Source organism: Sphaeramia orbicularis, chromosome 9 (assembly GCF_902148855.1).
Source record: "Sphaeramia orbicularis chromosome 9, fSphaOr1.1, whole genome shotgun sequence".
In the NCBI taxonomy this organism is placed as follows: Eukaryota; Metazoa; Chordata; class Actinopteri; order Kurtiformes; family Apogonidae; genus Sphaeramia; species Sphaeramia orbicularis.
This window is the reverse complement of record NC_043965.1, coordinates 24123213-24145204: the sequence shown is the minus strand read 5'-3', so window position 1 is coordinate 24145204 and position 21992 is coordinate 24123213. Positions and strand designations below refer to the sequence as shown.

General features: G+C 37.7%; 1 protein-coding gene across 1 annotated transcript in view; it reads left to right on the top strand.

The window, feature by feature from the left end:
* The window catches only part of LOC115425562 (netrin receptor UNC5C-like), a 287867-nt gene that overhangs the window by 231072 nt on the left and 34803 nt on the right, over positions 1–21992 (top strand). The window contains exons 8-9 of the mRNA XM_030143191.1: positions 4173–4217; positions 19760–19951. Of these exons, the coding sequence (XP_029999051.1) occupies positions 4173–4217; positions 19760–19951 (237 nt within the window). The remainder of the gene's footprint in view (positions 1–4172; positions 4218–19759; positions 19952–21992) is intronic.

Genomic DNA, 21992 nt, shown 5'->3' with positions numbered 1-21992 from the left:
TTGATTATCCTCATTTACAGTGCTACTGCTCCTTTCCATTGTGCTTGCGTTGGCTCTTTCTGAATCATTTACTCTCATTTTTCTACCACCATGTTTTAGTATTTGCACATTTCTGTCATAATTTCAACATGATAAATCTTTTTCATGGCATGTCGCTCCTGCTTATACAGACAATCAGTGTGACATTTTTTCAATGCAGTCATGTAATGAATAAGTTTGCCAAATCATCTAATACGAGAATAAGAAATCAGATAAAACAGTGTTGAAAAATGCTAGTTCATGTCATTTATAGCATCATATGACTGTGTCTTTATCTAAAACTAAAGACATGAAAAGTGGTTCAGCCCACATGCAAAGTTAAGCATAAACACCTCATTGTGTCTGTCATTTAGAATAGAATAGAATAGAATAGAATAGAATAGAATAGAATAGAATAGAATAGAATAGAATAGAATAGAATAGAATAGAATGCCTTCATTGTCATTATACATATGTACAACGAAATTGTAAGTGATTTGTTCATGAGTGGGACTGTTTGCATTACCCCACTTAACCATATCTTGTCGTTTGGTGCAGAATCAGTGTGTCTAATACAGTCAGCTGGTCTGGCAAGAAGCTTTTAAGCTGACCATGTTGCTATGTTGTCTTTATCAATTATACACCAGCATCTCAATTATACATCAGTACATCAGCGGTTCGTCTATGTCATAGACCTTCTGTCTGCCCCGACTAAGTGGACCACTCAGCATGACACAGCAATAACTGCCCCACAGATGTCAGGGTTTCATAAATTACCTGTGTGTCTTATTTAGTCTTGTGCCTGTCACAATGCTGCATATCTGAAATTCCACTCAAGACATAGTGTTGGATGCAAGGTTATTATCGTTAACGAAAACTAACGAAATGACGAAAACTAGAATTGAAATAACTGAATTTGAAATTAACTGAAATAAATTAAAACTATAATTAGAAGAAAAATGATAACTAACTGAAACTGTATTGTGTGGTTACAAAACTAATTAAAACATATAAATATTACGGATAAAATTCCCTTCGTTTTCGTCTTTGTCAATGTCAGATTGATATGAAATCAATTTATTTTGCTCAAGCAATTTTAGCTGATGGGACCATACAGCACTTCACATCACGTCGTTTAGAGTCATTTTCTCGACCTAACTCTACTTGGAAATATGGAAATTAAAGTTGGGAGAAAGCAGCAGAGTCCTGTGTGGGATTTATTTGAATATGATGGCAAGAAAGATAAAAGATATGAAAAAAGTAAAACTAAGCATTTAGAAAAAACAAAAACTAATAAAAACTAGCAAACCTGCTCTAAAAACTAACTAAAACCAACTGAATTAGAGGGGAAAAAATTCAATACTAAATAAAACTAAACTATAATGAAAAATCCAAAACTATTATAACCTTGGTTGGATGTGCTCAGTTTGGAACTTCTTTTTAGCCCCTCACAATATTGACACTCAACACAGACTCACAACCAGCAGACGATTGAATTGAATCTTGTAATTTCATCCAAAACGTAAAGCCACTGGAAACACTACATCCTGTTCTCACAGCATGAAATTACCCAAACTGGACCAGATAATGAACCAGTGCTTGCATTCACATGTAATGGTTCTCTATGCTAGATTTGTGCTTGTGTGTGTATGTGAAGTTTGTGTTGTGATGGGATCCAGATGTCTGTTGACATCCACTAAGCCAACAGTCTTTAGTGCTGCACACTGTTGCAGCTGTAGTGAAGCAGAAGACATGCATAAAATAACTGGAGGGTGAGCGTGTGGATATTACTTTACATAGACATCAGTGTGTTATGGCTGTTATCGTGGATTCTGATTGTTAGCTTTGTAATTCAGTTAGCTAATGTCAGCAAACGAGCAGTTCCCAGCATGAAATAGATTAATATACAGGGTGGGGAAGCAGAATTTACAATATTTTGAGACAGGGATTGAAAGACAGTGTATGACCAATTAGTTTATTGAAAGTCATGAGAATTTCTTTGCCACAAGAAAATTTACATAATAGAAAATGTTTTTATTCTATGTGTCCTCCTTCTTTCTCAATAACTGCCTTCACACACTTCCTGAAACTTGCGCAAGTGTTCCTCAAACATTCGGGTGACAACTTCTCCCATTCTTCTTTAATAGTATCTTCCAGACTTTCTCGTAATAGTTTTGCTCATAGTCATGCTCTTCTTTACATTATAAACAGTCTTTACCGGACACTCCAACTATTTTTGAAATCTCCTTTGGTGTGACGAGTGCATTCAGCAAATCACACACTCTTTGACGTTTGCTTTCCTGATTACTCATATGGGCAAAAGTTTCTGAAAAGGTATGGATAATAGTGTTAGGTATGATTATGACATCAATATATGTTTGGTTTCAAAACAATTGACGTAGTGCCTGCTGAGAAAAAACAACTAAATGTTCATTGTAAATTTTGCTTCCCCACCCTGTAAACATCACAAAACTGTAGGTAGTAGATTCGTTCAGCAATCCAGTCACCATTTTGTACTAAATACATTAAAGTTTCTACAATAAAACTTGTTAGAAAGCGTAGATTCTCTGCAAATGACCTTCTAAGTTATTGCCCCGCCCCCCTCAAGAGGTTTTGTTTTTGGTTCGATTTGTTTGTTTTCCTGTTTACTTATAATGGATGAAATTTCAAATGTCTGCAGCTGCAAAACTATTTGTTGAATTCATACCAAATTTAGTTAGTTAGTCAGGATAGATGTCATTACATTTTGGAAAAAGTAGGTCAAAGTTAAAATTTTTAATAAATTTTTTAAAATGTTTTTTCTTCTCCGATTTACTTATAATGGACAAATTTTCAAATGTCTTCAAACACATCAATTTTGTTTCAGTTTACTTCAAACTTGGCACAATATAAAGGCACTTGATATGCTGACATCATCACATGCATAGAACTGGATCCATGTCAAAATAAGCTACAATACATGCGAGGGGCGGGATTTGTTGTGCCTGGCACCACTTGTTTTGATATTATTCCTGAGTGCCAAAACGTAATAAGTGAAATAATCACCTGGATTGTGGTAATAAAGCCAATGATACTAGTGTTACATATTAAAAAAGGACGTGTTTTGTCCTTGTGCTTCTTCAGTTATAAGCCTTGGAATCTGGAATAGTAAATAGGTGAAAATGAACAGAAATTAGGAGGGAAGGAACAGGTTAAAGATGGAAAAAGTAACTTGATCTGATGTTTATTTAGAGTAATAACCAAATGTTCTCTGTCACGATTGCATAACATACATTTTTTTAAGTTTAGTCTTTAATTTTCTAAATATCAGTTCCACCCACTTTGTCATTGCACCTATTGCTTGTTCATGATTCATATTAATTTATTCTGTGTTAGTAGGTTGTAGGTAAATAGATGCTCGTTTAGTCATTTAGTTCAACTCACTGTCCTGCATTTTCCTTAGAGGCAATGACACATCACTTAAATTAACTAACTACATCATGTCAAAAACTGATTCATCTGATTTAGGATTAGTTGAATGTAATAAGGTTTTTGCACAGGAAAAAAACAACAACTTTAGCCTCATTTAATGGCCCATTTCTACCTCAAATGACAGCTTCACTCTGCAGTGTTAGCTTTGCTTGCACAAAATTACCCCCAGAAAACTGCATCCATCTTCCACAGGCACATTTCCACTTCATCCATGGTAATAGTCAGCAGCTTTGTGGGTTCAGAGGGCAATCATGACAGATTGTTAATATTTTGTGTTTGTGTAAACCTAATTGTCTAACAAATGCCATCTTGGTGGTTTTTGTAACATAAGCATAACTTGTATTCATTCCACAGATATTTTCATTGTCTGGTTAATGCTGTCTGACTCTACATGATGGGAATGATGGAGTACTTTAATATGACAAAAAGAAAAAAAAAATACACTTTTACATAAAATATGTTCAAATTATGGTACAGTTTCACCATAGTAACAAGTTTGAGTTGAGGGGAATCATTTAGGTTTATGGACAGCCAAACCCAACACCACTGTAGCGTGTCAGGTCATTTTGTGTGTCTGTGTCCTGTCATGTTTGTTCCATTTTATTTGACCTATTTGTTTGATTTTTGTTGTCTCCCTCTCCTTTTCCTTCATCCATTCCACCTCCCCCTTTTCCCGTCTCAAGGTTCATTGTTTCAGAAGTCCACTGAGCCCAAAGAAAAGACTCAATGTAAGTCAATGTTTTATGTTTTATCATCTTTATTTTTCTTTCTTTGTCATCTCTCTCACTCTTTTTTTTTAATTTTTATTTTACTGTATTTTTCCTTTGATTACATACATTAAACTACCGGCCTTGTCTTTGTGCTGTCATTTCGTCTCCCTTGATGCACGACCTCGGCTGATCAAACTGTAACTTCAATCCTCCTATAAGATATTTTCTCTGATCTGAAACATCCAATCATGGTGGTATTTCTAGCTTTTTCCTCTATTGTGTGAGTAGGATTTCTAAAGCCTATGTCTTGAATTCAGGGTTCAGGGTGAATTTAGAGCACCAGCTTATCTTCATTTTTTGTTGACTTTTCATACATGCATATTTCTATATCTATTCATCCAGTTTTATTCAATATGAAATATACTTTAATGTCGAGGTCCCAAATCTCAAAGGTATGTGCTGAAACAAACACCAGGGTAGTGACAGATACTTTAATTAACTTGGCTCTCTCTTTCTTTCCTTCTGTCCTACAGTAGTGATCGATCGATTCAGCATCAGTTCACTCGACTCACAATTTGTGAGTTTGTTGCAGTTGTGGTCATTCTGGAGATTAGCCAGCCAGCTTTGAATCATTGCCAAAGTAGACAATTTGCCATAGTTCTGAACACTTGTTTTGTGTTTACAAGGATATTGGCTCGCTCAGAACTCAGCGGAGCATGGTCCAACTGTACAGAACTGAATTAAAGTTTGATCCCGACCTTTGTTTTTTTTCTTTCTCTGAAAATGAATGCTTTATCCAACCCACTGGTAATGCATCATCTTGTTGTAATGTATCATCTTGTTGGCCGTATAATTTGTAATTTAAAAGTCAGATTACAGATAATATAGTATAGAGATTTTATATATATATAAACTGACAAAGAAGGCCAGCTCTGTCCTGGGATGTCCTCTAGAACAGGTGGAGGAGGTGGGGAAGAGGAGGTTGACAGCCAAGCTGTCCTCCATGATGGACAAAGACTCCCACCCCCTCCAACACACACTCACTGCACTAAGGAGCTCCATTAGTTACAGGATGAGACACCCCAAGTGTGCGAAGGAGAGGTATTGCAGGTCTTTCCTTCCTGTAGCAAGTCAGGCTCCACAACAGAAACTGCTCCAAATAATTCTGTGCAATAAACCGTACAATAAACCGTATCCCTGTTCAACCTGTAACACGATCAACATACACACAACTGTAAATAGTATATATAAGTTTTTAGATTTGACTTTATTTTTTGATTTTGCATTTCTTCTGCTCTTTGGTTTTTGTGCTTCGCTGCTGTAACCTGGAATTTCCCCTTGTGGGACAAAAATGGCATATCTGTCTGTCTGTCTGTCTGTCTGTCTGTCTGTCTGTCTGTCTGTCTGTCTGTCTGTCTGTCTGTCTATCTATCTATCTATCTATCTATCTATCTATCTATCTCTCTCTCTCTCTCTCTCTCTCTCTCTATATATATATATATATATATATGTATATGTATATGTATACAGCTCTGAAGAAAATTAAGAAACCACTGCAATTTCCTCTGAAATCAGTATGTCTGCATGTATGACAGCCATTCCATTCCTGCCTGTTGAATTCCAACACAAGCACACCTTATTCGACGGAATAAACACTAGATCCATGTCTTATTTAACAAGGAGAAGATTAAGCGCTACTACTGTGGCCATCACTATCCTCTTGCAGTACACAAAAACAGTGCTGTTAGTACCGCAAAAGTAACTGGAATCCAAAAATAACTATTGAAAACTACTGGACTTCTGCTCTGACAATGTTCCCAAACTCTGAGGACTGGTTCTTCTATCAGGACAATGCTCCTGGCCTCAGCTAGGTCAATAAAAGTGTGGATGGAAGATGGAGGAAGATGGATGAATTTAGATTCCAGGAGCTGCATAAAGTCATCCCACAACAATGGTGGAGAGCCACAACACGTGAAAGCTGTCATTGAAAATCAAGGTTATTCCACCAAATATTGATGTCTGAACATATTTTACAGGCCAGGCACAAAGAGGATTTGCCGAGGACTCGCCATTCCGAGGGTAAACAAACAACTGAAAGTTGCTGGAGGAACAATGCGACTACAGCACCCCTGTGGTAGCCTTTCAGAACTTAGAAAACTCCTCTTTCAAATGGTCACTGACTCATTCCATGACAATGCTTGAGAACTGAAGCAATGCGTCATGAAATTGGTTCATTCTTTTTCAATAACCCTGTACATGCTCTAAATAACAATATTTTTTTTGGAATTCTGGAGAAATGTTGGTAGTTTAGAGAATAAAACGAAAATGTTCATTTTACTCAAACACATACCTATAAATGGTCAAATCACAGAAAGTGATATTTTTGCAGTGGTCTCTTATGTTTTTTTCCAGAGCTGTAGATTGTATACACATCTGTATTCTCCCTCCTAATCTTTTCCCTTCTCTACTACCGTCTTTTACTTCCCCTTTTTCTCACTGTTTTAGTAGTTCCTCAGCGAGGTAGACAAAAATCGAAAGGTGCAAGAGGAAAAGAGCCTCTGCCATTTATTATTACTGTAGCTTTTACTCCTTTCATTGCGCAAACGCTCATTTTATCTTCAAAGCGATCTATGAGAGTCTGTGATGTGTTCTAATGACTCTCGTTTAAGGCCCGCTCAACCATTTTCATCGTCCCTGTGTGTGTTTGAGATGACGAGTCCCAGAAAGAAACAGCGGAAATGGAGGCAGTCGTTGCTCATTTAACAGATCGTCACTCTAAGTTTTAGTATTCACATTATAGTCAGTAACATGAGCACTGGGAGGTTGTATGAGTCCATGAAGTGGCTTTGAGGCTTAATCACACCTGTTTTTGCAGAATGTGACTATTGTTATAAACATCATGTGGTTCATTTTAGATCTCATTGTGATATTTTGCATTATTTTTAATATCATTTGTTATAGAGCCCGACAGATTTATCGGGCCGATTATAGCGTATCACCGATTAATCAACATGGGTCAATATGTAACTGATGTATTAACTTTTTTGCTGTGGAGATTCTGTCACTTGCTGCTTTTGAGAGAGTTAGAGGAATAGTAGACTGCTATCCCACCTCCTCGCTCTGAAAATCATGGACCGCTACCTACCCCCCCCCCCCCCCACACACACACACACACGCACACACAATAACAGACTGCTACCTCCACCCTGAAAATCACGGACCTCTACCCAACTCCTGTCTTACGAACTACCCCCCCCCCCCCCCCCCCCCCCCCATCCGTGCACTTCCTGTTCACCTCACAATTTCATTCTGCGGGCACGCTTGGGTATTAATACCATATATTAGTTGTCGCTTACATTTTAAAGAATGATTTGCCAAACAGTTTTTATGCCACTACTTATAAGATATAGATTCACATCTTTTCCGAAAAGTCTGCTCTCCCCAGCATAAAAACTACCACATCTACAGGGTGGGGAAGCAAAATTTACAATGAACATTTAGTTGTTTTTTCTCAGCAGACACTACGTCAATTGTTTTGAAACCAAACATATATTGATGTCATAATCATACCTAACACTATTATCCATACCTTTTCAGAAACTTTTGCCCATATGAGTAATCAGGAAAGCAAACCTCAAAGAGTGTGTGATTTGCTGAATGCACTCGTCACACCAAAGGAGATTTCAAAAATAGTTGGAGTGTCCATAAAGACTGTTTATAATGGAAAGAAGAGAATGACTATGAGCAAAACTATTACGAGAAAGTCTGGAAGATACTATGAAAGAAGAATGGGAGAAGTTGTCACTCGAATATTTGAGGAACACTTGCACAAGTTTCAGGAAGCGTGTGAAGGCAGTTATTGAGAAAGAAGGAGGACACATAGAATAAAAACATTTTCTATTATGTAAATTTTCTTGTGGCAAATAAATTCTCATGACTTTCAATAAACTAATTGGTCATACACTGTCTTTCAATCCCTTTCAATCAAAATATTGTAAATTTTGCTTCCCCACCCTGTACAACCTGTGATTCCCCATGGGTCACATACTAGTCTAATATAAGACTATTATACAGCATTTTAAAGTTGTGTAAATTATCTTTGTGAGATAAACAAAGATGCAACTGTCCACCATTATCTAATATGAGACTATTATATCATGTGTATGTCAATGTTCTTATTTCATATATCAGCCGATATATCGGTTATTGGCCGATATAGCAGCTTTTTTTAGCCCCCAATATCAGTATCGCCATCGGCCCCAAAAATCCCAAAATATCAGTCAGGCTCTAATTTGTTATATTGGCCATATGTTTAATGTCTACTTTTTTGCACACATAGCTGCAGTGCACAAAAGTTTTTGAGAAACGCTGCAAAAATGCTATATTTCTGTTTTAGTGAGTTATATTTCAAGCAGTCTGGGAGGAATGACAATGGAAATAAGACAGCTACTGCACGGATCAGTTTAAGGTCTGTAGAAAATCTGTCCCGTGGCTCAGTGTTTGGCTACTCAGAGGTAGGGGGTTAATTATGTGATTAATGTAATTTAGTGGTCGCTGAGGTTCAGAAAAGTTGTGGAATGAAATGACGTCGGGTCACCTATGTTTGTGTTTAGTCTAGTAATTGGACAGAAAGGAGAGCTCCAGAAGGAAGGTGTGTCTCTCCAAATCCTAGTGTTTCTTTTTCCAACTGATTTCAGCTCCTGCAGCTTTAAAAGGAAAATATGAAACTTTAAATTTTACAGTTTTGTTGACCAAGATGACTGCACTGTAGGGACGAATAGAGGGTTTTATTCACTACTAAAAATGATTCAGAGGTGCTGCGATTTTGCTCTGTTTCTAATCACTGCTCAGTTTGGGAATAGAATCTCCAAACCAACAAAATTGTAAGATGTTTCTTGTGGGATTTTGATCTCAATTCAGCAGTTGTGGATGTTACTTCATTGCCTTTTAATCATTACTGCCTCTTTGTACATTATTATAAGCACGATTTTCACTTGTAGGAGCATTTGTCATAGGATGAAAAACTTCATCTGCAACAGAACAGAATTCTAATTAGTGCTACTTTATTTTTCCCATTTGTGCTGCATTTTCCCCTTCACTTGTTAGCTCCTGACTGTGTTTTGAAAAAAAAACTGACAGAGCTGTTTGTCTCAGTTACAGAGCAGCTCAGCTGGAGGGATGGGAGGATGGTGACTGAACCGTAGATTTGTGCAGAGAGAGACTGTTTTTTGGCAGTAGTTTGTGACTCATTTTTATGTCCAGAAAACACTCAGAGAGGTCATAATGTCCCTATCTGCTGGTTAAAACCAGTTGCCCTGAAAGGCTTGCATTCAGGCTGTTGATTAAATAGCTACAATTATGGTGTTTACAGGGTTGTTTCTCAATGCATGAGACCCAATGATTTCACATAAAGAGTTGTTTGCCATCATATAAATACACCTACTGGCTTCAGTGACTCCAAAGTGACTTCAGTTTTTGGCACCATTAACTGTCAAGTTTTTCCACATAGAAGATAAGCACGGACACATTTACAAATTACTGCTCATCTTGTCTCTCCCGCTTTCACTCTCTCTTCTGCTCATCCCTGCCAGTTACTTAGAGCGGATGTGTGTGCCAGGAGAGCAGTATGGGTGGTGTTTGCGTGTTTGTGCCAAGCAAGATCAAAAAGGCAGTTGAATGAGTTTCAAGTAGTGATTGTCCACAGCTCTGCTTTGGATGCAGATCACAAAGGAGATAGAGATGAACTAAGCTGAGTTATCCTTGTTTCCCCCTTCTCGAAATCCTCTCCGTGGCAGATTGGACAGACTCTGCGAATGACAAAAAGCTCAGCCAATCGATAGACAGCGATCCGTGATGACTGAGGGTGAGCCGCAGCTTCTGTTCCACTCACCCATGTGTGTAATCAACTGTGTGTGATAGACAGTTGTCTTGAGACGTGGAAGTTCATGATGAAGTCCCACACTTTAGTACAGACTGAAAAAAAAAACAACTTCACAGGAATTTTTTGCATTTCAAAGTCGTGCTAGACATGACGCTCATTAGATACATGATGCAGTCGACACTAACACTTACACTGTCATACTGCGTGTACGCTCCAGAATAACTGAATTTAGCATGTGGACACTGGCAGAATAATGTGGTTTCTGTAACCAGTAAACATTTGGCAATAACTGCATTCATATACTCTATTCAGTGCTGCTCCTGTAACACTATCATCCTAAATGATGACAAACTGTGATTAGTTCTTTCCTAAAGATAAACCAAATAATCAAATAGCCCATTAATCTGAGCCAATATGAAGCTTTTAAAAAGTATCACAATCAGTTGAATGTGACTCAGAGTTTCTGATGGCTGAAATTAGACTCCACAAGTGGAATTACTGACTTTACAGGATTTTTTTTTTTTTTTAATGCATATGCTGAGATTGTTATGATTAGTTTGATGTACACTTCCGGATTTATTGATGGATTACTTGAATTTGATATTCAATGATCCTGATTCATTAATGTATTCAACAATATCTGACTTTGAGAGATAACGAGATAATATTGGCTGATTAAACATTGTTTGGCTTTTCCTTGCTCCAAACTATATTATTATATAATGATGCCGGTAAATCTCTGGTTTATAGCATGAAAAGTAGGGAAGTGTTGCCTTACTTTAAATTATTTTTCCTTCAAGCCAACCTTACCTCATAAAATATATACTAAATAACTGCATCTTGTTAGCCATCATGGATAATTTTTAAAAGAAGAAAACTTGAATAATTTGCGCTTGACTCACATGCAAATATCAGATAAGTAAAATCTGGAGGGCAGGATCTCATCTGAGCTGTTGTAGAGACTAGAGTCTAATGGGCAGTCACATTCTTTTTAGACCGTCAGAGGGCAGGTACTCTTCGTTCATTCACATGTTTTTTGAGCATGTGCACATATTTGTGTGTATATATTGATGGTGTTGTGTGTTTCCTAACCTTTTGAACACAACATCCTCCCTCCTATCCGGAGCTGTCAGATAGCACTCGCAGATGTTTGAGTGTATCACTCTCTTCCCAGGTGATTTATTGTTTATTCAATTCCTTTCTGGTGTGTCCACTGAAAGGCACATATTTTTAATCTAAATCCAATTTAGCGTAGCTTACGGGTGAGCGCTTTGGACATGAAACTGCTTGTCAAGTACATGGGAGGGAAAAAAGCACAGGTGATAGTTGACTTGTGGTTAAAAGTTAATATATTTGTGTGTGTGTGTGTGTGGGGGGGGGGGGGGGGGGGGGGGGGGGGGGGCTTGTCCGTCCATGCAGTCGTGAGCGACAGTTTTCGCATGAGTGCCCATAGAAATGAGCATAGGTATGTACCTATCAGTACTTAGTCAGCTTGTATGCCTTCCTCATTCTATCACTGCTGATTTTGTCATTCTGGCTTCACAGTGCACAGCCCCGGGCCACGCTTAGATACACACAGAGGTCCAAACACATTATTCATTCATCTGGGCTTGGTCAGAAGTGCACACCCACGTTCACTGCCTTTTTTAGACTCCATCTTGTCAAACTAAAGACTGACTGTTATGCAAGGCTGTCAGGTAGCAAAAGAACATCATAATTTAAGAATAGGCAGTTAGCATTTTGAAAAGTACTCTGGTTTTCAGGTGGACATAATAAAATAAAAACCCAAGAAGCAGACTAACATGCAGTGCAAAAAAGGATGAAGGCCGTCAAACAGCAGCAGAAGTATTGGCAACATAATAGGAAATTGCAGCAAATTAAGCCCAAATAATCATCTATCGGTGGGAGATCACGCAAGAAACGTCTTTTTACTGTGTCTCTTTAAAAGCAGTAATTGATTGATTCTGTGAATTCAGAGACGCACTTGGTCTTTTCATTGTACCAGTCCTTTTTGTTGTGACATTCTCAATAGCATATTCACCACTTTACCAGCACAGTATCGGTTCAGTAGCATCAGCAACATCCTGGCTGTGCTTTGTTTTTTTGGGATATGTCAGTTGTACAGAAGAACTTATTACAAGTAGCTGAAAACCAGCATTACTGTTACTGTTTCTGAAGCTCTGATAATAAAAAAAGACATGTTCAGGCTGTCAGACAATGTGATGTTAACATGTAACAGGGAAATGCAATCAGAGAACGAAAACGGAAATGTAAAGAAAAAACAAAACAAAAAAAAAAAAAAACATTGGTTTCCAGCAAGTTTATGTAGGTTACTCAGACAGGTAGAAGCTCTAATGGGACATGTTGTTTCATTCATCTACAAATCAAACAGATGGAGGCAGAGGAGGTCGGAGAGGGACGTGTGAGTTTTAGAGGGAGACGAAGATCTGAGAGAGATGGGATTTAAACTGATAGACACAGAATAAAGGATTTTAAGCCCAGTGGTATCACACAATTCCAAAAAATACACTTACTCTCACACGTGTATGAAGAACGCAGCAGGCCATAGCCTAGTTAACTTCTCCCAAAGCATCACCAGAAAATAGGCAAAGATAGGCAGCCTCAAGAAAAACTTTTTTTTTTTTTTTCTGAAGTTCCAGACCTTCAAGTTAAAGTAAAACAAGATAAAGATTCCCCAAATAGATGAGGACGATGATGATTATAATTAAGATCATGCTTAAGAGGATTATCCAACTCCATTCCCTCCTGACAAGTGCAAGGACCTTGATAAGGGAGCAGCTTTATGAAGCAACGCCATTTGAGTGTAAGGGAATTCACAGCAATTTCTAACATGAACTAAGTGGAAATTGATTGCTGTATATGGAAAAATCCAAAACAGGTCAAGCACTTTTTTAATTTTTTTTTTTTTAACTTTGAAGGTTTTACTCTTTCAGGTTTTCCCCCACAGTGACATAAATGTTTCAAGGTGGGATGTGAGGTTATCTGATGTTCATCGCCGCTCTGTTCCTCACTATGATATATGTGCTTTAAACCATGAGAGTTCATATACAGACTGGTGACAAATTAAAGGAAAAAATAATGTTTCAAGGTTAGAACAGGGTTAATATACAGTAGAAGCACTGATTCTACATGTGAAGTGTGAACTTTACTGGAGGGATGACACCATTCTTTCAGAGGATAGTCTCTCAATTTTTGTTCGGACTCAGAGATAAAAGGCTGTGGGTTCGATTCCCTTTGGTCTGCAGTCTGTCTATATTAATTCTACCTGTTTTCACAATGCCGTGCAGGTTTCCTCTGGTTTCCCCTGTCATTGAAAACAGGTACATATATGAAAAGTCTCCTGTCAGTGTCCTTCACCAAGGTACCGATGGAGATTTGGAGTCGCTCCCTGAGTGCCTTCAGTGGCAGCTCGCAGCTCGTAATGTTTATGTTTACGCATTTGGCAGACGCTTTTTCCAAAGCGACTTACAGGGGAAAACCAATTAAATCACTCAATCAATCAAATTTTATTTATATAGCGCCAGATCACAAAAAAGTTATCTCTTGACATTTTATATATAGAGTTGGTCAAAACCAGACTCTAAGTCAATTTACAGAAAAATGTAATGCATAGCATCTGATGTGCAACATGCTAATGCTAGGTGCTTTGTGTGTGAGGATGGGTAAATGCACAGACCAAATTTCCCTACAGGATAATAAAGTGACTTAACCTCAACCTTTAACCTTTATTTTTAAGAAGATTTAAAATGTAATTCAAGAACAGACACACTGTGGTTACATTAATGAAGTTCTTACTTTGCGAGTTCTATTCACACTACGGAAATAGCAACTAAACTACAGTAAACTAAACTAAATTAAAGGAATGAACTTATCTCTAAGCACAGAAAATAAAGTAATAACTATGTACAAAAAGGTAGATAACCCCACCCACCCTATTTTTACCTTATTGATATCCTCAAAAATATAAAATTCAATTAACCCCTAAAGACCCAGTGCTACTTATCTGGCAGTTCCAAACTACTTTTTTTTTCCTCTATATTTGCCCTTTCTTAAGTGATTTATCACCATTTATTATAATATTATCCTCTTTATTTTGCAGCTTTTCAGTGAAAATCATGTATTTTCCTATATTTAATTTACAGATTATGTAGATCTTCATTAAAGCTCAGAATAAAAGGTGAAGGTTATTATATCAGAAACAGAGAAAACAGAATTTTTCAGTGAAGATATCAATAACTGAACATAAACCCAGTGCGTTCATCCACTGTCATTGATCCAACTCCATGGGTTTTACTGGTGAATCAATGTTGTAGAAGATGACAGTGTTTCCACATTCGATACGGAGCCTCTGAACGTCCAAATGGGTCATATCTGATGACCATGAAAAGATGACAAACTGCATTTTACATCAATTATTTACATGTATTGATAAGATTAGTGGATCAACAGGTATTTAACATTTGATATCAGTAAATGATTTTGGTCACCAGTAGGTGTTTGGGTCTTTATGGTTTATTATTGACCGTAAAGCTATTTTTTTTCCTGAAATAAGATCGGACAGGGCACGACTTCAGCTCTCTATAGCTCCATGTATTGTACTCCAGGATCTGCACATATTTGGTCCCAGCGTATTTAACATATTTAAGGAGAGGTTCATCGATTAGTATGTCTTAGTGAATCACCAGGTATTAAACATTTTAGATCAGTAGATAGTTGTTTGCCGGTGGCTGTTTGGGTCTTTATGGGTTAAGCTGGTGTTGTGGTGCCCTCCCACGTGTCATAATAGGATGCCACCAGTGGCGGCTGCTCGTCTTTCAGACAGGGGAAGCTCATTGTCGGCTTAAATCCAAAAAAAAAAAAAAAAAAAAAAAAAAGTCAAGTTATTTAAACATACATTCGTCCCTCTGTTCCTTTTTAAGAAAATGCTCAGTAACCTTATCGTACCAAGTAGGCGTCTTTTCCAGGGACTGGACCAGTGTCCTCTCTGCTTAGATTGCTTTGGCCCAGCGTGTTGTGGGTGTAAGACTTCAGCCTTTTTAAACTACAGATGCTCCTTTCACTGCGACCTAGCCGACAGTATGATTGATTTAACTATCTACAAAACGATATTAAACTCGAACAAGAAATGATTAAATTATGGAACTGAAACAAGAAAACAGTGAAATTATGTTAAATTGAAACAAAAAAAGTACAATGAGTGTGTTTTATTTACAGTGCAAGAAATGAACGAGTAATTTCGTAGTGGGTTCTCTGATTTCACAGCAGAATGTGTGACGGTATTAAACTGAACTGTGTCAGTGAAGGAGCAGATCTGAAAACAGCTGTCAATCAAACGGGATTCAGCCTTTCAACTGATCCTCCAATCAGCACGTGGGATTCTGGCATCCAGGCCGGCCGAGCTCCACCCACAGCTCCATTCACCCCCAGAGACGCCCGGCGTCCGGGGGCAGGACAACATCGAGGCATTTATCCAATTACCGTCCAGTTTAGAGGCAATGAAAAAAACTGTTCCACTCAGTCCCATTGAAGCCCAGAGACGCCCGCAGTCTACGGACAAATGCACTGAGCAGAGATGGAGGAGAAAACAGCACAACGGGAATGGAGGAGAAGTGAACAACATCGCGTCCGTTGGTTTGTGATAAAGCTGATTTGAACAAACTCATCTTTAAGATGAACGTGTTCTAACACATTTGTAGTCAATAAAATGTCAACACAACAGTACATATTTAACCATTTAATTTTCGTAATTTTAGGGGAAGCCGGGCTTCCCTTGCAGTCTATGAGAAATCGCCACTGGATGCCACGTATTACAAAGTTGTTGTTTTTTTTTTTTTACTTGAACCCTGTAGTCACTGCTTTTGCACAAATAATCACCAAGTATATCCAGATTTGTAAAATACAGATAAACCCAATAAAGATAGGCAATTAGGAAGGTGAGTTTGCATTCATTTTTATGTTGTTGTGTCATGTTCGATGTCAAAAACTTGCTGGAAAACAGGGAACAAAAAAGAACTAATTCGCTGTTGCACATTGCTCCTGACCGTAAAAACCAATAAATAATGTTCCAGTTCAGCTATAGACACAGTGCATGTCATAGCATGCTAGAGGAGGATTGAAAAATAGCAGCTACACCTGCATATCACGTTTCAATCATTGTCGATGAGAGCTGGAGTCAATAACCATGACTGTTGCAGAGTCTGTTGACCCTGGAACGCCAAAAGCCGGGCATGAGTGTGTTTAGTTAAGTCTGTTTTCCATTGTGAAAGGATTATCAGATTAATCATTGTCAATTTGGTAGCAATTTGGTTTGTTTATCACTAGACATTGCCATTGCAATACTGAACAATGCACTGCACATAACAGATTTTCCTCATGGAGAAGGGCTATAGTGAAGGATGAATCATCTGGCTACATATTTTTTTTGTCCGCATCTCTTCAGATCAGTACCTACTGCATGTATTCATCTTGAAACACTAGCCTATTTAGCAGCCTTTGTAACTGAAGCTCCTGTTATTCACACCACAACAACAAACCCTCATTCAGACTCATTCATCTTGATCCAACATCAGAACGAACTGGGCCTTTTGCAGCATTTTCCTCCACGCCATGGATCATGATCAGATGTTAATTGGTTGATTGTACCATGCAGTGCACCTGTGTGAAAGCATCTGCATTCATTATGTTTCTCCAGTTCCCTTCTTCTTCAGCTGTTTCCTTTCATTTGTGTCGTATTTCTTTTCATTCATGCTGTGCTTTAAGCTTTTCTACAGGGTGGGGAAGCAAAATTTACAATGAACATTTAGTTGTTTTTTCTCAGCAGGCACTACGTCAATTGTTTTGAAACCAAACATATATTGATGTCATAATCATACCTAACACTATTATCCATACCTTTTCAGAAACTTTTGCCCATATGAGTAATCAGGAAAGCAAACGTCAAGGAGTGTGTGATTTGCCGAATGCACTCGTCACACCAAAGGAGATTTCAAAAATAGTTGGAATAGATTAGGTCTGATGAATAACTCAATGTGTTGGAAATGTCAAAATGATAATGGTACTCTGATCCACTGTTTGTGGGAATGTCCAATCATCAGACGTTTCTGGATAGTTGTAAATCATACTCTAAATAACTGGTTGGACAGAACTGTGCCACTTTGTCCAAGGCTGTGTTTATTGGGTGAAAAAGGACAGATAGCTAATGTATCAAATGAAAAATTTTCTGTTATTATGGTTGGGGTCTCAGTAGCAGTCAGGATTATTCTTAAACACTGGAAAATACCTAAAGCCCCACAGTTTAAAGAATGGGTCAATAGGATGATAAAGACTGCTTCATATGAATGTATGCTTCATAAGGTCAATAACAGGGATAAAACCACAGCACCAGTTTGGGAGTCATTCTGGTCTTACATAACTGTGACTGACAGTCAGCAGGATGATAGTTGAACTACTTCCCTCATGTATTTAATTAATTAATTAATTAATTAATTAATTATCATTTTTATTTTATTATTATTATTATTATTTATTTTTTTTTTTTTTTAAGATCTTCCACGCTTTGTAGTTTTTTTTGTTTTGTTTTGTTTTGTTTTTTTTCATGTATGTACAGAAGCCCTCAATGTTATTGTTGTTATTGAGCAACACTGTATGAGTGTCATGACCCAAGTGAAAACTCTAATAAAAACTTGAATTATAAAAAAAAAAAAAAAAATAGTTGGAGTGCCCATAAAGACTGTTTATAATGTAAAGAAGAGAATGACTATGAGCAAAACTATTACGAGAAAGTCTGGAAGATACTATTAAAGAAGAATGGGAGAAGTTGTCACCCGAATATTTGAGGAACACTTGCGCAAGTTTCAGGAAGCGTGTGAAGGCAGTTATTGAGAAAGGAGGACACATAGAATAAAAACATTTTCTATTATGTAAATTTTCTTGTGGCAAAGAAATTCTCTTGACTTTCAATAAACTAATTGGTCATACACTGTCTTTCAATCCCTGCCTCAAAATATTGTAAATTTTGCTTCCCCACCCTGTACTTGCATATACATATATTTTAGGTCTGTGTGTGAAACATCCTTATACACACATATGATCATGTTGGATCAGAAACCCTCCAATTATTATTTTTTTTCTTTTCTTGGACAAAGTGCCCACAGACATTTGATTCAACACCATCTCAGACATAATTATGACAGACACACACTATCCTCACACACACGGCTCCCCAGAGACTCTGAAAGTGGTTCATAGCCCCCTCAAGTGGTAAATGAGTAACTAACAGCCAGAGTGACCTTTCCTCTGTGAATACGTATGTGTATAATAGTTGTCAGTGCACAGCTGTATGAGAGTGGGGATGTTTGTGTGCCTCATCAAAGGGTTCTTTCATGCATAATCAAGTTCATGCTTTCTGAACTTGTTCTGATGCGACAACAGCAAATCCTTTAGCAAATGACTCCGGCTGTTTGTAGCTAAAAGCCTGTTATCTGCCTCTCAACTTTAAGGGTGGATTAAAAAGGAGCATTCCTATACTTTTCTGTCTTCTCCTTAATAGCTGCAGACAAATCCCCTCCTACCAGCTACAGAGGACATGATTATACAAGTGAGAGACTCCTAAAAACTTTAACAGGCACTTTCATGTTAAGTATGTTGGTTTGTTTGTTTGGCTTTGAAGTTTAAGTGCATTTTGACTTCATGTGCCCCCACGCCACTTCTACTGTTTTTTTTTTTTTTTTATTATCACCCTCTCCTCATTTCTACTCTTCTTTCCTTGTTTCTCTGCTCTTAATTTCTTCTATCCTCATTTGCTTTCTCTTCTCTTCTTTTCTCTTCTCTCCTTTCCTCTCCTCCATCCTACTAATTTCCTCTTATCATCCCTGGTTCCTTCTTTTTTTCCAAATGCTTCTTTTATTCCTCTCTACCCTCTTTTCATTTTATATCCTCTCTGCTTCTGTGTCCTCTTTTCCATATTCCTTCCCACGTATTGGTTTTTCCATCCTGTTATTGTCCGTATTTCCTTCATTGTGCTTTTACTTTATGTTCTCCCATCCTTTTTTCATTTCTTCTTTTTTCATCCTTAAGTGTGGCCTACACTTTTTCACCATCTGAATCATCCCATCAGGTACATTTTTCTCAGTCCCTTCTGGAGCTTTAAAATCCTGATCATGAATGACAATTGTACTATTGTTCCCACTGAAACACCATTAAAGTCTCAGCCAGATTGAAAAAGGATGTTAGGACCCTTGTAAAATAATTAACAGCCTTATTAAGTTTTAAGTGTTGGGACCACTCTTTTTTTTTTTTTTTTTTAATGAAAGGTGTCTCTGTCTTCTCTCTACCTCTGTCTAGACAAATTATCATATTACACAAGCTGGAGGCCTATTTAAAGTTTTATTTGAAATGAAACTTATAGAGAATGTCCTTTGTGTCTAAAACGTGGTCTGAGGTGAAAATGAAAGTGTTGGACACAAATTAGACAGATGGACATATGGGATATAAATTAAAGTTCGGTATGAAATAAAACTTAATAAACTATTAGTCCTTTTGCTGCTGTTTCATAAAAATAATTATTTTGCACTCCAAGCATATTTAGATGGATTGGGTTATTGTATATTTAACAATAGCTCTGTTTCTAAACTTATTTTTTCTCTATGTCCCCTTTTAGCTGCCACTAGTTCGGACGATGTGGCGCTGTACGTCGGCGTCGTCATCGCCGTCATCATGTGCCTGGTCATCTCTGTCATCGTAGCTCTGTTCGTTTACCGCAAGACGCACCGTGAATTCGACTCGGTCATCATCGATACCTCAGCGCTAAATGGAGGATTCCAGTCTGTTATTATCAAAACGGCACGATCAGGTAAGGAATGTTGTACTTTAAGAGGGAATGTCAATGAATAAGAAATCTAATACATTTTGAAAATAAAGTAAACCTGAAGGAAAAAGGTGCAGGTCTTTAGAGACAAATAAATCCAATTTACAAATGACATTTGAACAACATAAATGTCAGACGAAAATTGTGCATGCAAAGGTGAGGCTGAATGTCTAGCCTTTTTCACTTCTACCTTAGAAAAGCTGACTTTAATAGTAAGTTATTTTTATACAATAGTACTTATACTGTTCTAGCTCTGTCTGTCTACCTAGATGTTTCATAGGTAATGTATAGCCTCCTGAAACCTAGCAATGCATTTTTGTCCTCTGCAGGGGACAAAAGTTCCACAGTTTTACTTAAAAATGCTGTCCATTGCAAAGGACATTTCATTAAAAAATTAAAAATAAATAAAAAATAATTTTAAAAATGTATCTGAAAAAACTGTTGCATTATGCAGTTTCCAATCAAGACAACTGTTTAATGTAAAATAAAAAAGCTAAAACTTTCACTTTCCTGGGTCTCAGGAGGATAGATAACAGTAAACCTATGGTGACCTTGGGACTGGTAGAATTTTTCCAGATTTTTAGAAACACTTTTTTTCTTTTTCAAAATGTTTTATTATTATGTAGAACATCAAGGTTAGTGAAGTTACCATATTTGGTTCCTTACCTGTTAGCAGCAAAATAAATAAATAAATAAATCCAAGAAGTACAGTATACATAAAAAATACTAGAAAAACACATGTAAATATCCACATTATCCCTTTGAACATCATTCCTTACATTAGTACCATTACTTCCTGGTACCTAACAAAGCAGGTGTAACCGGTGGTGTCAGACTCTGCGCTGTGTTTTTAAAGACGAGACCCGCACATACGACTTTGGAGGCAGTCTCCGTTTATTGTTTCTTTTGCTCCTGACAAAAATGGCATAAAACAAAAACCTCCGGTCAGCGACCCCCGTAAAACATGCCCCTCTCCCATAGAAATCCAGAAGAAAAGGGCAATACATTAAGTTATTAAAACAAAATACAACATACCTGACAAAAGTGGCATAAAACAAAGACCTCCAGTCAGCGACCCCCATAAAACATGCCCCTGCACAAACCAAATGATACGGAAATGTATTCTAGCACATCATAAGCACCTCATACACTTCAAACTGGCCAGTTCATACAAAAAAATCAAATCAGCAGAGGCTAAACCAAAAACTTTCATGAACTGCATGGCTGCTTACCTCTCCCATAGAAATCCGGAACAAAAGGGAAGAGGTAAAGGCACGAAAACTCTGGTTATAGCGGGCAGTGTCACACTGTAAATTGCTCATTGGGGAACAGACTCAAATTAAAAGTTGCACGTACTGACTCAGAGGCGTATAATGTCAGGTATTAACCAAAAGAAATTAAAATAAAATGAACAGATTTTTTGTAATTATAACAATACACAATTTCCTCTCCATACCCACATTGCTGTGAAATAATTGACCCCGTTATACAGGTACACCTCATGCAGAGGTGGACCTTACAGACCCTGTAGACCACATTGGACCTCGCTGTCCTCACTGGAACTGTTGGTGTCGCTGTCTTGTAATGTGTGCAGAAGTGACCAAAAATAGTCACTTGCTAGATAAAGGGTTAATATAAAGTGTGCGTACAATCCCATCCACTTTGACTCTCTTTTAGATGCTATCATTGTCTGTACTTTGTTACTGGCAGTCAATCTACACCGGTCCAGATTAATCTCTGTCTCAACCAGAGACCACTGTCTTCCATCAACTACTCTTTCTCTGTCATTCCCTCTGTCTCTCCCTCTCATTCCCCCCTTTCCCATCTGCACATTCAGGTCAATCACATTTCCTGTTTATCAGCATCCTCTCCTCTCCATCTTCGTCTCTGTGTCTCTGTCTTTCTCTTTGCTCTGCCTCGGTGTCTCCCGTCACAGTGACTCCTACCACAACAGACACTCCCTCCCTGTTTGTCTTCTTGTTGAAGTGGAGCCATCTTTCACTCTCCCCTGTCTCTGTTGTCATTT